At 39.9% G+C, this 15,248-nt stretch overlaps 1 protein-coding gene across 1 annotated transcript in view; it reads left to right on the forward strand.

The window, feature by feature from the left end:
* The window catches only part of LOC126184416 (mucin-5AC-like), a 309,546-nt gene that overhangs the window by 204,520 nt on the left and 89,778 nt on the right, over positions 1-15,248 (forward strand). The window contains exon 13 of the mRNA XM_049926804.1: positions 3,594-6,605. Within this exon, the coding sequence (XP_049782761.1) occupies positions 3,594-6,605 (3,012 nt within the window). The remainder of the gene's footprint in view (positions 1-3,593; positions 6,606-15,248) is intronic.

A 15,248-nucleotide genomic window follows, 5' to 3' on the forward strand; every position in this document is an offset into this window, starting at 1 on the left:
GTGTGAGATGGGATGACAACTGAGAGAAGTCGTCAGTTTTAATGTGAGATGAGGACACGATCCAATGTATTTTTATTCCATTTTATTTTGTGAATGCTGCAGTTGGGTTGGTAGACTCTTAAGCATTTTAACCTCGTGAGGTGAGTTTTACAGCTTGATGAAGGGAGCATTCTCTCTTGAACGCTATCTTGAGTTGTGTGTAGAAAAAAATTATGGGTGAATGCTAGCAATTATTACTGTAAAAACATAACAACCATTACCTCACATCTGCAATGGATAATATTAAATAAAAAGTAACATTTTGTTTGTTAATCTGATGATAGTTTACCAAGTTTCTTACTTAAGAATCTATTTTACCTATAAAACAGTTGTACTACAGTGTTATGACCATCCCCAGTTTGAGATGTCGACAGTTGTTTCATTCTCTCTCTCTCTCTCTCTCTCTCTCTCTCTCTTTTTCTCTTTCCCTCTCCCTCTCCCCCCTCTCCCTTTCCCCCCTCTCCCTTTCCCCCCTCTCCCTTTCCCCCTCTCCCTTTCCCCCCTCTCCCTTTCCCCCCTCCCTCCCCTGCCTTCCCCCCTCCCTCCCCTGCCTTCCCCCTCCCTCCCCTGCCTTCCCCCCTCCCTCCCCTGCCTTCTCCCCTCCCTCCCCTGCCTTCTCCCCTCCCTCCCCTGCCTTCTCCCCTCCCTCCCCTGCCTTCTCCCCTCCCTCCCCTGCCTTCTCCCCTCCCTCCCCTGCCTTCCCCCCTCCCTCCCCTGCCTTCCCCCCTCCCTCCCCTGCCTTCCCCCCTCCCTCCCCTGCCTTCCCCCTCCCGCCCCTGCCTTCACCCCTTCCTCCCCCTCCCTCCCCCTCCCTCCCCTGCCTTCCCCCTCCCTCCCCTGCCTTCCCCCTCCCTCCCCTGCCTTCCCCCTCCCTCCCCTGCCTTCCCCCTCCCACCCCTGCCTTCCCCCCTCCCACCCCTGCCTTCCCCCCTCCCACCCCTGCCTTCCCCCCTCCCCTGCCTTCCCTTTTCTTGTCCTATTAATGTGGCCACTGGTCCAAATCCTGAGTAACCACCTTTTGCACTGTGGACAGCTGCAAGATGTGCAGGAAGAGTGTCATTGAGGTTCTGGAAGGTACCAATAGGGATGTAGAGCCATGGCCAGCTGCACTATGTTTTTCGGTTGAGGATCCGTGTCATGAACAATCAAATCAAGGTGGTCCTACATATTCTTGATTGGGTTTTAATCTGGGGATTTTGGTGGTCATGGGAGTACTGTAAATTCATCCTGGTGCTCTTCAAACCACGGATGTTCAGTGCGAGCTGTGTGACACATTGCATTTTGCTGCTGATAGTTGCCATTATGCCAAGGTGAAGCAAACTGCATGTGGGAGACATGGTCCCCAAGGATACATGCATACTTGGGTTGATCCATTGTGGCATTCAGAATGACAAGATCACTCAAGCAATGCCATGATAGCATACCCCACACCATAACATGTGCAGGATGTTCACTTTCAGACGTTTCACATCATACACGCCAACAGCCATCTGTCTCATGGAACTTGAAGCGTGATTCATCTGAATAGGCCACATGTTGCCACTTATTGGACATCCAAATGCAGTATTGGTGTGTAAGTTTCAGCCTTAATTGCTGATGAACCACAGTTAACATGGGTGCATGAGCCAAGCAGCTGCTGCAGAGGCCCATATGCAGTAGTGGGCATTGAGGAGACACTCTTGGTAGCCCCTTGGTTCATCTAGACGGTCAGTTGCTTAACAGCTGCACAGTTATTCACCCATACACATTTCAGCAGTCGTCATTCACCCCTGCCATCTATGGCTCATGATGCACCACAGTTGCACCAGTGCCAGTTTTGGACAGCACCATTTTCCCCTGCTCAGTATACTTTAAGCAACATGGTGCTTAAACAGTTAACAAATTTAGCTAGCTGTTTTGGAAATACTTCCAACCTTTACTTGAAAGCCAATGATCATGCAGATTTGAATGTTGCATAAATCACTCCCTTTTTGCATTATGACAATGACTGCACTGTTTTCAGTGTCACCCCTCCCCCCTCTACCTGCCCACAAAGTGCTCCACTGCTAGTGCTGACACCCATCATCTGAGAGTGGTTATTGCACTTTGACATCGAACATATGCTGTGGTCACATTTATGTGACTGAACTGTGTATATTATAGTTTAGAATTTCTTTAAAAGCTGTTATTATTGCAATATAACCATCCTTATCTTTATCCTTAAATGTACAGAAACGTGGAGTTAGACTCTGACAGTCATTGCTTTTGTAATTAATTTAGTTTTTTGTTGTTTTACTGGCTTTTACATGGACAAATTTTGAATAATTACAATGGATATTTTTCTGAAAGCTGTGATGAGTCCAATTAAAGAAGTTTCAAGCAACTTATTTTGGTTATAATATCAACATTCAGTGTTGATTGTTTTGTAGATATTTGAATTAAAAGCACAAAATCACTGCAGTGTGTTAGAATTTGAGGTACACTAGAGAATCTCTTGGTTATTACATTGATAATTCCAGACATTTAGTGGAGCTACTGACCTGGCTTACAGTTTTAATTTTCAGTAAAATATTCTTATCATATAGGTTACTGAAAAGGAATTATAAACAAATTCAACCGTGCTGTATTTATCATGAGTTCTCAAATAATTGGTTAGTAAACTAGGACATGACAGACAGTGGCAAATTACTTGTAAAGACAGAGCAAAGTGGTTCAACATTGTCCATTCTGCAGCAAAAAGCCTTCATGGATTGTAATGCTTAATAATAATAATAATAATAATAAAATGTTTAGATGCACAGTTTGTAATTTAAGTTTTGCCCCTTAAGTTATTGGGAAGCTGTGTACATAGAAATATTGCAATTAATGCAGATCACTATATTTTCAGTATGTTCTACTCGATATAGGGGGTTATCTGCAAGCTCTGTATTGAACTGTGATACTAAATTACTTCTTAATTATGCATGGTAAATAGTGATCTGTCTTCATGTACACAATTATAATCCATCCTGAATGTTACATTGAGCAAAGGCAGTGGTTAACACACTGGACTTGCATTCAAGAGTAGTCGGCTTCAAATCCCCATACAGAAACCCAGATTTAGTTTTTCTGTAGTTTCCTCATGTCAAATAAGGTGAATTCTATGACGCTCATTTTCAAAAGGGTGCACCTGATTCTCTTCTCCATCCTTGTCCTATATGAGATTGTATTCCATTGCTAATGACTTCTTTGTCGGCAAGACATAACACTGTTGCATTTGAAATTACACAACTGCAGAAGTTTTGTAGCATTCATTTATCTTATGGTGATTTATCCATTTTGTTGAGGTACTTAGAAAATTAATAAATGAACCATCATTAGCTCATAATGGACATCACAGTAGCACAGTAAGTATCCCCATATTCTTGAACTTGGAAAATACAGGAATATCACTACATCATGTTGGTTACCCAGTGTACTGTTTTATTACTCCACCTGTATGTCATGTAGCTTAGATATTAAGGCAAGCCAAAGTAGAGTTTAAACTACTTAATGATGGATCATACATTAATATATACCATTGTATTTTTCCACAGCAGAACTCTCCATCGGGCTCACCACATCTTGTGTCCACAGGAACAAATACTGTCATGGCACAACCTAGCTCTGTTTCATCCTCAAGCTTGCCCACATCTCAAGTAAATCCTGTTCACTTCGTGACAGCGAGCTACAGTTCGAGTACCTCTCAGAACACACAAACATCACAGTCTGAAAAGTATCAATTACCAGCAAAACAGAATGATAGTTGTGTGAGTGGTTTGTATTCTGACCTGTCTCTAAGAAACCAGCAAAGTAGGGACATCACCTCTGAAGTTGGAGGCAATATAGAAGTAGCAGCAATAACCAGTGCTTCAAATCCAGTGACGTGTGATGCAATACAAAACAAATCCAGTGGAAATGAACTTGAGGATATTTTTGTAGGAGTCTCGGTAACAGATCAGTCTGCTATTAGTGATAAATTAGTTAATTCTCTTCCAAGCAATATGAATGTAATTGTTGCAGATGCTGTCAGTACTGTAATTCCAGCAGTTACTACATCAACAAATACTTTAACTACTGTGACTCGAGAAGCAAGTTCGGCACCTAGTGCACAGCCAGTTGGAAAATCGACACAGGTTTTGTGTACGGCAGTGGCTCCCAGTAATGTATCTAGCAGAAATTCGCAAAATGAAAGTGTCAGCATTTTAATTGGTGGGAACCCAGCCATTCCACCTTCAGGTTTCATATCACATTCTGTCGTACCAGCATCAAGAAATTGTCTGCCACTAGAGTCCTCAAAATGTACAGATGGAGAAACATCCAAACAGACACTATCTGCTACATGTGATAAAGCTGTAAGTGCAAATCCTCCCGGAATCTTTAGTTCTGTCGGCCACAGTACGAGCACTAGTGTAGAACGTGTTGCAACAGGGAATGCTGCCACGACACAAACAGAAAATGTAGATGTAGTTTCAACTTCATCAGGAAATACATTAATAGGCCCACAGGCACAACTTCAAAATAGCCAACAGTCTACTACAAAAGTTTCAGATAGACAGTCTACCTTCTTGCCAGTTTCTTCGTCAGCTAGCACTCAAAACACATGCAGTGCTCCAAAAACTTATCCTTCAGTAGATAATGCACCAACTATTTTAGGTCTCCATGCATTTCACAGTTTACAAGGTTTAGTCTCATCTGCAACACCATTGATGGCAACTATTCCACCAATCACTTCAAATGCAGCTACAACAAATTCCAGCTATGGAGGACCGTTGACGTATACTGGAGCTGAACCTTTGGTAATAGCACACCACCAGAGTGGCTTGCCGTCTGTAATTACAGGACCACAACTGCTACAGTGCCTTCAACAAACACAAGGCCAACAGACAGGTTTAATTAATATGTCACATTTACAGTTAACACAAAATGCAATCAGCAAAGTTATTGGGAGCTCTACATCTAGCTTGTCATTCAATGCTGGTACGGGAACAATTTTGATTGGTGGAAATCCTGTGGAAAATTTCACAAATGCTAGTCAGCCAAAATCGACATCTGCCGCTGCAGCAGTTATAAGCAGTGCAAAATTTATTCCTCAACCATCTGTTCTCCTCCAGCAGTTAAACACTGGCTTACGAAGGTGTTCGAGTGATTCAAATTCTTCACTTTCCCTTGGAAGTCCTCCATCTGTGATTGGTTTAATCAGTCAACAGACAGCTTCTCAAACAGAGCAGACTAGTAGTCAGCCTATAAAAAAGGGCCCATCACAGGAATCTATTGAAACGCAGACTGTCTCAATAGGAGTGCAAAATTCTAATTCAAGCAGTTCCAGTTCATTGCAAGGATTTCAAAATACAGTGCTGGAAAGTACATCTCATACGAACAATAACTTTGTTTTGAATAAATTTACAAAATCGGTGCAGTATAATAGTATTCCTAGTGTGTCGCCTACTATGAGTGCTGCCAAGAAGAAGAAGAAGAGGTATGAACGAACACCACCAAAAAATGTCACGTGTGTGTCATCAGCAGGAATTTCAAGCAATAATACACTGTCATCAACAAACTGTGTGAGGAACACTGCTCAACATGTGGAAAATGGGAACCGTGTTCTCCTGTCAGTGGATTCCAGCAGGTGTGTGGTTCAAGAACGATCTGCAGTGAAACCGTGTGGTAGTCACCCTCTTGTGCCGGGTCAGAATTTTCAAAAACTCTCTGCAGAACCTGTTTCATCTTCATCCTCACCTTCATATGTTGTTTCCTCACCACAGTTCAGTGTTACGTCGAACATCAGAGCAGCAGTAGTATCAACATTGGCGTCCCCCGGCTCGGTGGTGCAGCCAGAACCGTCACACCATTCAGCTGCGCTTTGTCAGCAAAGCAATATTTCTCCTTCCTCCAACATAATTCATAGAAATTTGTCTCCTGCCAGTGTTATGTCTAATGTAAATAAAAATATATTACAACAGACAAACATAATTCCTGCAACAAATGTAAATAAAGGTAACAGTCATTTTACTTCAAGTCAGGAAATGAGAAATTCATCATCACATCAAGTTCCGTCCATTGTACAGACGAGTTTATCAACGAATAGTCTGATGATAAGCAATCAGCCTGAAATTTTACAGGTATCTTCTAGCTCAGTTACTGTTATAAGTAATGGAATAACAAGCACATCTGAAATTGCTCAAAGGAAGCAAGGCGATAATCATCGTGCAGTGGTTCAGGTTAATAACTCCCAGCAGACAACCAACTCTACTGGTGGACAGAGCCCTGTTAAATTTGTGACTATACAAGATGAACATCAACAGGCACCAGCAACACAAAATGCAAATCCTACAGCATGTTCTATTGGAAACCCACAGCAAACACTGAACAATCAGTTATCTCTGAATAATATGAATCCTAGTGTGCCTCATCTAGTGCCAATTCCCTCTAACTCCATTGCGGTTCATCCGGGATCATCACATGGTCTTCAGATACAAGCAGCGGGAACTACTGGGAGTCACGGTCTTTTGCCTGGAAGCATCATTCAGAAAGTGCATACCATTCAACTCACTCCTCAGAATCAGAAGGTAAATTCAAGATTATTATTTACATGAAGTAGAAATAAGAAAATTTTGACACAACACTTCATGTTGTGCCACAGTGTTTAGTTTCATTTACTTTCTAATGTTAACAAATTAAGAAAAAACAGCATGTCATCCACACAAAATTGATTTCACTAAATGTATTTGTATGAACTCTAAATGTCTTTAGTTTTTATATCACCACATTATTTTTGTTTCACTTGTGAATGTTTCTCTAACAGCCTCTTGATGTAACATTTTTCGCATTTTACTGTCATAGTGTCTTATAAATTGTTTCTGAACTTGTAGTTAATGACAATGTGTGTTCCTAAGGTGCTTTAGAGTCATTTATCTCTCACTAAAATTCTTAATAACATTAATCTATTTTTCCTCTTACTGAGTATTAGCTCATAACATTTTGCTTTATGGTTTAGTATGGACCAGTTTCCTCTTTATCAGCTCCTACATTCCCTTATTACCACATCCTTTAGTTAGCCTTCAAGGAGAGAACTTTAGTTAGAAAACTGCTGAATTTGGTGGTGGTGTTACGTTATGGCTGATTTTTTTTGTGTTAGCTTAATGAATTGACCCTTTTAACACTTACATATGCCTTCTCAAAGGTTGAGACTGACTCATCAGCACTGAATACTGGAAGAGAACCGAGCCTTAATATTTATTTAAGGGTAGCTATTGTACATAGTTGTAAAAATTATGAAGATTTGATCTCAAATGCATTCCAACTGAAAACTGTAAAAGTAGTATTACATGCAGGAGATAATGTCAGTAACACTCTACGGAACTGAAATTTTTCTCATATTAATTTCTGTTTTCTTTTGGCATGGTTTCTGTAAATCTTCTCTTATGCTCATGTTCAAACAACCAAACACATGCACAGCCATCAGCCCAGTATTAAATAGTGTAATGAGAGCAGAGGTAAAGGATTGAGAAGAAGTTAGACTTGTGCTGGAATATGTGCCATATGTGATTACACAATATTAGGGACCTTAAAAATTCACTTTTTGCAATAAATGTGAATATAGATGTTAATTCAGCCTCAAAATGCAGAAACGCAAAATCATGTAATAAATGCTATTTCATAGTGAAATGTGTCCAAATGAAATATTTTATCAGAGATAGTTTGAAGTAGCTTTATTTTCTCTATATAGGTTTTGAAAATGTAAACAATTTTCAGTTATTGGTATTGCATATAAGAACACATTTGCAAAATGGCGTATCAGTGTGCTCGATGTTCGTGAATGCTGTGTTAGTTATGAGTGGTTGAATGGCCTCTTATACATACCGCCTAATGCAATCTAGGACTCATCCATGGGACCTAGCATCTCAGAACAAAGGAGCATGTACATTTATCTACTAGCTACATTTCAAAAATTGTTGTTATCACTATGTTTCCATGTGACGCAACTTACTGATTTTTGCTTTATTTTTTACATGTTAAGGGATGAAATGATTTTACAAAACTGGTCAAATATTTTGGCTCAGCTTTTCTGGTTTCTGATTTAGTCGGCACAATGGCTGATTCTCTTCAGTTGAATATTGGAGGTAGACAGTTTCATGCTTAGTCTAGTATTTCTACTTCTCTTTCACTGCACAGAAAGTTCCTTCATCTGCATTAGCTGAAAATTGTTAGCGGTAAAATGTATCCTGACAATCCAAGCGTGTTTCAGAAACAGTTGCTTGTTTGCAGGGAAGAAAAAATAGATTTTTGAAGTTGAAATCCAACAACTAGAACTGCATTGCCAGAATTGATATTGTAGTGATTACATGACCCACCAGAAGCGGAATTGGAAAATCGATTTACGAAATACAATTTTGGGAGTTCCTATGGTGACATAGTGAATGCAGACACTTCAAGAAGGCAATTTTAGGTGGCAGGTGTTATGAACTATTGTCGTGTCTGGTATCGGTAGAGTTTGAACCTAAACTATGTCATTTACTATGTTGCCAAGCTGTGCAAGCAACTGTACAGCTGCTGGTCCATCATGGAATTCGATTACGACCCTCACAACACCAGAAGGGATCAGCAGTCCCTATGAAAATCCTCCCTGGTGATCATAAGTGTAGTTTGTTTAGTCTTACAACCAACTGCAAGTTCATATTGTCCACATTATAGCTACTGGAAAACAAAATCTGTCATCATATTTTGACCATGCCGGAAATCTTCCCCTATCATGCAAATACAGTTATTTTTGGTTCTACTTCTGCACTAAGTACCTTGTCAGTCCTGTCTGAAGCATTGTCAAGTAGGGCTTGGGCAGGTGTGAATGACCATGAAAGGTTGCAATCAATATTCTGCCAATTTCGTAATTATTAAATTGGGCCAGGAAAAAAAGTCTAGAAACACCTTAAACTGCTGAAGCACACATCACCTGCAGGAAAATGCTGCTGATGCTTAACATAAACAATCATTTGTTGCAAGCATAAATAAACCCGAAAGAACAAAATGAGAGAAGACCAATTGGGGTTGGGGGGGGGGGGGGGGGGGACAACTATAGGATGATTTTGCAAAAGCAAACATTCCAGTCAAACAGCTCCTCAGTCACCACGTTCTTTTTGAACTCTTTTACTGCTGTGGATGAGTTAACTCGTAATGCTCCGCCACTCCCCCTGTTCCTGAAGACATGTTTAAGTGAAGGCTGTGAGTTTTCCTCGAGCACTACTGAGATATTTATGCACCCCGATCCGCCAACCCTCGCACTGCTGTGGACGAGTTAATTCCTTATCTTACTAGTAAAAGTTTAAAGCATTTATCATATAATATACATGTCTTTTTCCATGCTATAATTTGAAAAAAAAAAAACCTCATTTCAGTATCTTGAACTGTTTATGAAGTATGACAGTTTTATGACCACAGGATGGACTGGGGCATGCTGCATGTGACCATCCACCAAGTATAAAAACCAATATCTCAAGAACAAAATGAGATACCATTCTTTTCTCAATCTTAAATAAAATTTTGATATATTATATACATTTCATACACAACAATTTTGAGCTAAAATCAACCATACACAAAATCTGCACAAGTGTTTTTACCTCTGCAAACTCATTAAAATTTCGTGGTGTGCTTGAACTTAGTTTGCTGCAGCACAGTAATTATGACAAACACTGAAAAGAAATTAAGTCCTTTATTGGGCAAAGGTATCAGGCTGTAAGATGAGCAAAAATGAATCTTTTTCACTGAATAGTTTTCTTAAAATCAGACCGTAAGTATTTCATAGTGGCCAGTATGCTGTCTCACAGCACAGGTAGCAGGAGCTGTACAGAAACAACAAAGCCACACTCAGCACAGAATGCAGAGAGCACGTCTGTAGCAGTCAAAGGTGAAATAGGCATTCTGTTAAAACCTGTAGGCCACTTGAGCAGGTTGATTAGGAGACAGGGTTCCTTTGGTGAGTGCTGCTGGGCCTTCTCTAGAGGTATTAGAGTTATTAACACAAACTTTATTACAATAAAACTTTCATTTCTTGGTATTTAAGACACACATTAGTAAAACTTCAGCTCAGTAACATCATTCATTTAAAGGTGACTCACTGGACCAAACCCCAGTAATATTAACACTAGTGTAAAAGGCAATAAAACAATCAAAGAAAACTATTTTCCTGTGGTGACGTTTTCCTCTTTCCTTAATAGAAAAAGGACAGTTTCATTTTACTTCTTGTACAGCAAACCACATAAGACATTGTAACATTAAACAACTTTCATGGAACCTGTGTCTGTAGTATGAAGTTATTGCCAGAAATTCAATCCATTGACCCAAAATTTTCATCATCAGAATACATCCATAGACCATCATTTAAGTAATACCTTAATTACAGTTCACAAAAGACACAAATAGCAATCTAATAATTATATACTGGCATTGATCAAAACTTCTAATCATTGACAAGTAGTTCCAATAACATTAAAGAAATACAAAGAATCCTGGGGGATTTGGGTACTACCATTACAGAAATGCAACCAGTCAATGCACTGTTCCGTCGCGTAGTCAAGACTGGTCAAACCTGCCCCAGGGCACTTGCAATTACAAACAATCTCATGCAAGTATGGGAACCAAACCACAGAGTGTAATCAGGAATCTACAACAAACAGGGAAGTGAAATAACACTTAACTGATGTGCACTTATCATCGGCTGCAATGTGCCCGATGGACAATAACATAGGGAATTAGAACAATCGTTTATCCAATTTTACATATTTAGACTTGGTGGCTAAATATGTCCTCACTGCCAAAACAGCTTCCTTCTGAATTTCAAACTTAGCAAAGAAATGTACCCTCAACCACTTCACCAGGCTGTAAGGTGAGATTAAAACTGTCAATTAGAACCTTGGAATATCCAGGACACAAAGTCAAAAATTCGATGGCTGCAGCAAAGGCACTGTATAATATTTGAGCCACAACCCCAGTTGAGTGTTCCACCTTACCATATTAATTGTCATCCAAATGTGCTACAGAAAGCCCTGTACCTCACAAGGCCATCCGCACACTCTCATCTCACAAAAACAAGGCATCTCATCTCGTGCACCTTGCTTGCATAGTGGCTGTAAGTTGTGCTTACTCCGTACTGCCACAAAGGCATTGCCAGCATCACAGCCTCCCGCACCACCTCGCACCTCATTCAGCAACTCTCTCTGTAGCATGCTGCTTAAGAAAACCTCCATCATGTGTCCCCAAGTTACCTACCAACGATGTTGCTGGAGTCGATCGTTGGTCAAGCGGAATTGATTGGCACACATGACAAGGGTTAACATTAGATTTTAATACACAGAAGCTTTGTGTGTGTGTGTGTGTGTGTGTGTGTGTGTGTGGGAAAGTGTCAGTAATGATTATTGAAAGGTGTCTCTGTCATACTTCCCTTGGCACGAGTGTGTACATTTTGTTTGCACTGATACTGAATAACTGTCATTCAGCTGTAAACTTAATGAAGGCACATACAGAGATTAATGAATTACGGAATAAGCATAAATTCCTGCACTGCTCTAAACTCTTTTTACAGATAACATATACTCACTTATATATGTATTTGAATCTTCATTTGTGCTCTGAAAACCCCCTGTGTGACGTGTGGTACAGATTTCATAGTGTAACAATGATATTTCCCTTTTAAGTTCCATGTGTGGGAGGTGAGTGGCAGTGTTGAGTCAGTACAATCATGTATAAGATTGCATTACTGTCATTTTAACATTTTGGTCGTTACATAGGATGTATACGGGATTAAATAATATGTTTAGCTCATCAAGGAATGTTCACTCTTACAACTTTAAAGGCAAACATTTTCATAGCAAACCATGCCATTCAAGTAGCGTCTCGTGCTTGTCTTTCTGTGATGTATCTGCTACCAGTTTGCACAGATTTGAAAGACTTGTGACGAACTGCGGAGTCTAAAATGCTTAGCAGCTGCTTCTAGTAAATGTTATGGTAGGAGGTTCAGACATCCCCATGCAGTCATCTTCATTTACGATTTGCAAATTTTCCATAAATCATTCAAAGTGAGAGTCAAGATCGTACTGAGAAAAGGATAAAGTTGATCATCATTCCAGTTCTTTTCAAATTATAGCTAATTCCTCTGTTTCTAATGATCGCAATACTTTGGCAGTGCCGGTGTATGTTCCCATACTGTATTGCCTTTCCTTTTCATAAACAAGTAATAATTAACACCAAGAACTAACTACAAGATAAGATCTGTAGATGTCATATTTCCCGACCTTTTATCACAACCACCATACTTAAAGATGACACATTTTGGAGAGATGTTTATTTTTGTGTGTGTTATGTTCGCTGCAGGCTTAATGTCTTTTGTGTTTTAAAATTTGAACTTCAGACATTTAACGGTTTTTTGTGTGTGGTCAATCCGTAGTGTTAAGAGTTCACATTACAAAGCTGTTGGGTTCCATGTTGTCGTGAGTGCTGTACCGTGATCGGCTGGCAGAAGTAACCCAAGCTGACCCCATGTTTATTTTAGTGATTGCAAAGCTAGCATTTTGTATTTATTGGTTTTTGCATTTATACTGTATGGCAGTTAAGGTGATACACCAGATTGAAGATCTCACCACCAAAACACACCTCTCTCTCTCTCTCTCTCTCTCTCTCTCTCTGTGTGTGTGTGTGTGTGTGTGTGTGTGTGTGTGTGTGTATTTTCATTGTTTTGGTTCTTGATTAATGTTTGGATCAGGTTTGGGTGCACCAAGTTCCTTCACTCTAAACTCAAGTTCAAAATTTTTACCTAAACGGTTGCACACTGAATTCATGTTATTTTGGTTTCAGAGTCGCGGTATGCTATAGTTATTTGGAAGAAAATTAAATTCACAAGAACTCGGGCACAAAACACAAAAAGAAATTTGCTAATTACACACTTTATTCTGTAAATGTACATTGAGCAAGGAAATTCTTAGCAACTAATGGTAATGGGACATGTTTCGCACAAATAACCATAATTAATGAAACTCTTGCTAGGTGATGATGGTTATGTTACAGGTTATTTTACACAGTGTAGTTATTTTACAGGCATTCACCATGGCAGTTTGGTATACATTTTGTAGTATACTCATCATATGTGTATACTGTTGCAATTTATTGTTATTGTTCATGCTTTTTAACCAACATTCAGTGAACAATATAAGAGAGGTAGTCATAAAGTATTAGCACCTAAAAGAGTCATGTAATTGATTTGTTGTTTCTTTCTGGCTTTCTGCAGTCAGGGTACATACTGAAATCACTCCACCGTACCGTAGCACTCTGCTAGAGGGGGCAGAGAGAGAGAGAGAGAGAGAGAGAGAGAGAGAGAGAGAGAGAGAGATCTATGCAACCCATTGATAATGTGGATTATCATGTGTTAATTAGTTTTTGGCAGCAACAGAAATGTTGCAGTTGTTGCCATTAATGAATTACCGCCCTCATGATACTTTGCTTTATCAGTGGACTGCACCATTTTCTTTTGTCATCTCTAACAGTATGTTATGGTACTGTGAAATAGAGATTTCTGCTGATCTTCATCTACATAGATACTCCACAAGCCACCACTATACAGTGTTCCAGGATTGCAGACGTGCCTACAAACAGAGGATTAATTACCTAATTTTTTATTTTTGAGGTGATAATTAAAATTTTGACTACCTCTTGTAAGTATAACCGGTGAACCGGTGGGAGGGGAGTATAATAGCAGTAGCAGCAAAGTACCTTAAACTTCCCCATCTGTTTGTTCTGTTTCCCACAGTGTCCTATAACATTTGCACCCAGTATGTTCCTAATACGAGGGTAATCCCAAAAAGTAATGTCTCCTAGTTTTTTATAAGACCTGTTTATTTCTACAATGGTTTACATCAATTTACAGCTTGAACATTTAGCTATTTTTGGACATGATCGCTATTTCTGCCGATGCATTTTTGTAGATGCTGTGGCAGTTTTTGTATGCCCATGTCATACCAGCTCACCACCATGCTGTTAAGAAAGTTATGAACCTCTTCTTACAACTCATCATCGGAGCTGAATCGCTGGGACCACAATTAACACTGACAGGTACTGTGAAACTCTGAAAAAAACTCAAACAGGCATTTCAGAACCGGAGAAAAGGAATGTTGAGCAAGGCCATACACATTCTCCATGACAACACTCGCCCACACATAGCTCGGCAAACCATTGCTCTCCTGCAACAGTTTCAGTGGAACATAATCACCTACCACACCCTATAGTCCTGACTTGGCGCCCAGTGATTATCACCTGTTCCCTAAGTTAAAGGAACATTTGGCCGGAAAGTGATTCAGCTCTGACGATGAAGTGAAAGAAGAGGTTCGTAACTTTCTGAACAGCATGGCGGCGAGCTAGTATGACATGGGCATACAAAAACTGCCACAGCGTCTACAAAAATGCATCATCAGAAATGGTGATTATGTCGAAAATAGCTAAATGTTCAAGCTGTAAACTGATGGAAACCATTTTAGAAATAAACAGGTCTATGTACTTATAAAAAAAAAATAGGAGACCATACTTTTGAGATTACCCTCATACCATTCATAGCATCAACCGACATTTATCAAGAAAATCTGTGAATTGGTGGAAGTAAGTGAGTAGGTTACACCCCCCCCCCCCCCCCTCTCTCTCTCTCTCTCTCTCTCTCTCTCTCTCTCTCTCTCACACACACACACACACACACACACACACACACACACACAGATATCATGCCCCTAACAGCCTGACTTCTGAGTTGTTAAACATGCTGCACCCAGTAAAATCAATCTACAAAATGGTGCAATTCTGTGCATCCATAGTTTTGGTATTCCACCTCTGTAATGGGTGGGGTATTGTCCTCAAGAACTAGGCCTGAAGCGTGTGGTATGACATGTTTTAACGCAGTATATCTCATGGTTTGATTAAAAAAGAAGTAGCCTCCTTGCCTACATGCTAAGTTATCCATACAGCTGCGATTGTGACGTTTTACTTTTTCTTTAGATTTATGTCGCATTTCTTAAATGTTGCACTGTCAGTAGGAATACACACATAATGATAGTGATAAAAAGTATATAAAACTCCAGGACTAAAACAGTAGTAGTAGTAGCAGCAGCAGCAGCAGCAGCAGCAGCAGTAGCAGCAGCGGCAATCCAACAGCTGCAACACTTCTCAGTTTTTTGTACGGA

Source organism: Schistocerca cancellata, chromosome 4 (genome assembly GCF_023864275.1).
Source record: "Schistocerca cancellata isolate TAMUIC-IGC-003103 chromosome 4, iqSchCanc2.1, whole genome shotgun sequence".
Lineage (NCBI taxonomy): Eukaryota > Metazoa > Arthropoda > Insecta > Orthoptera > Acrididae > Schistocerca > Schistocerca cancellata.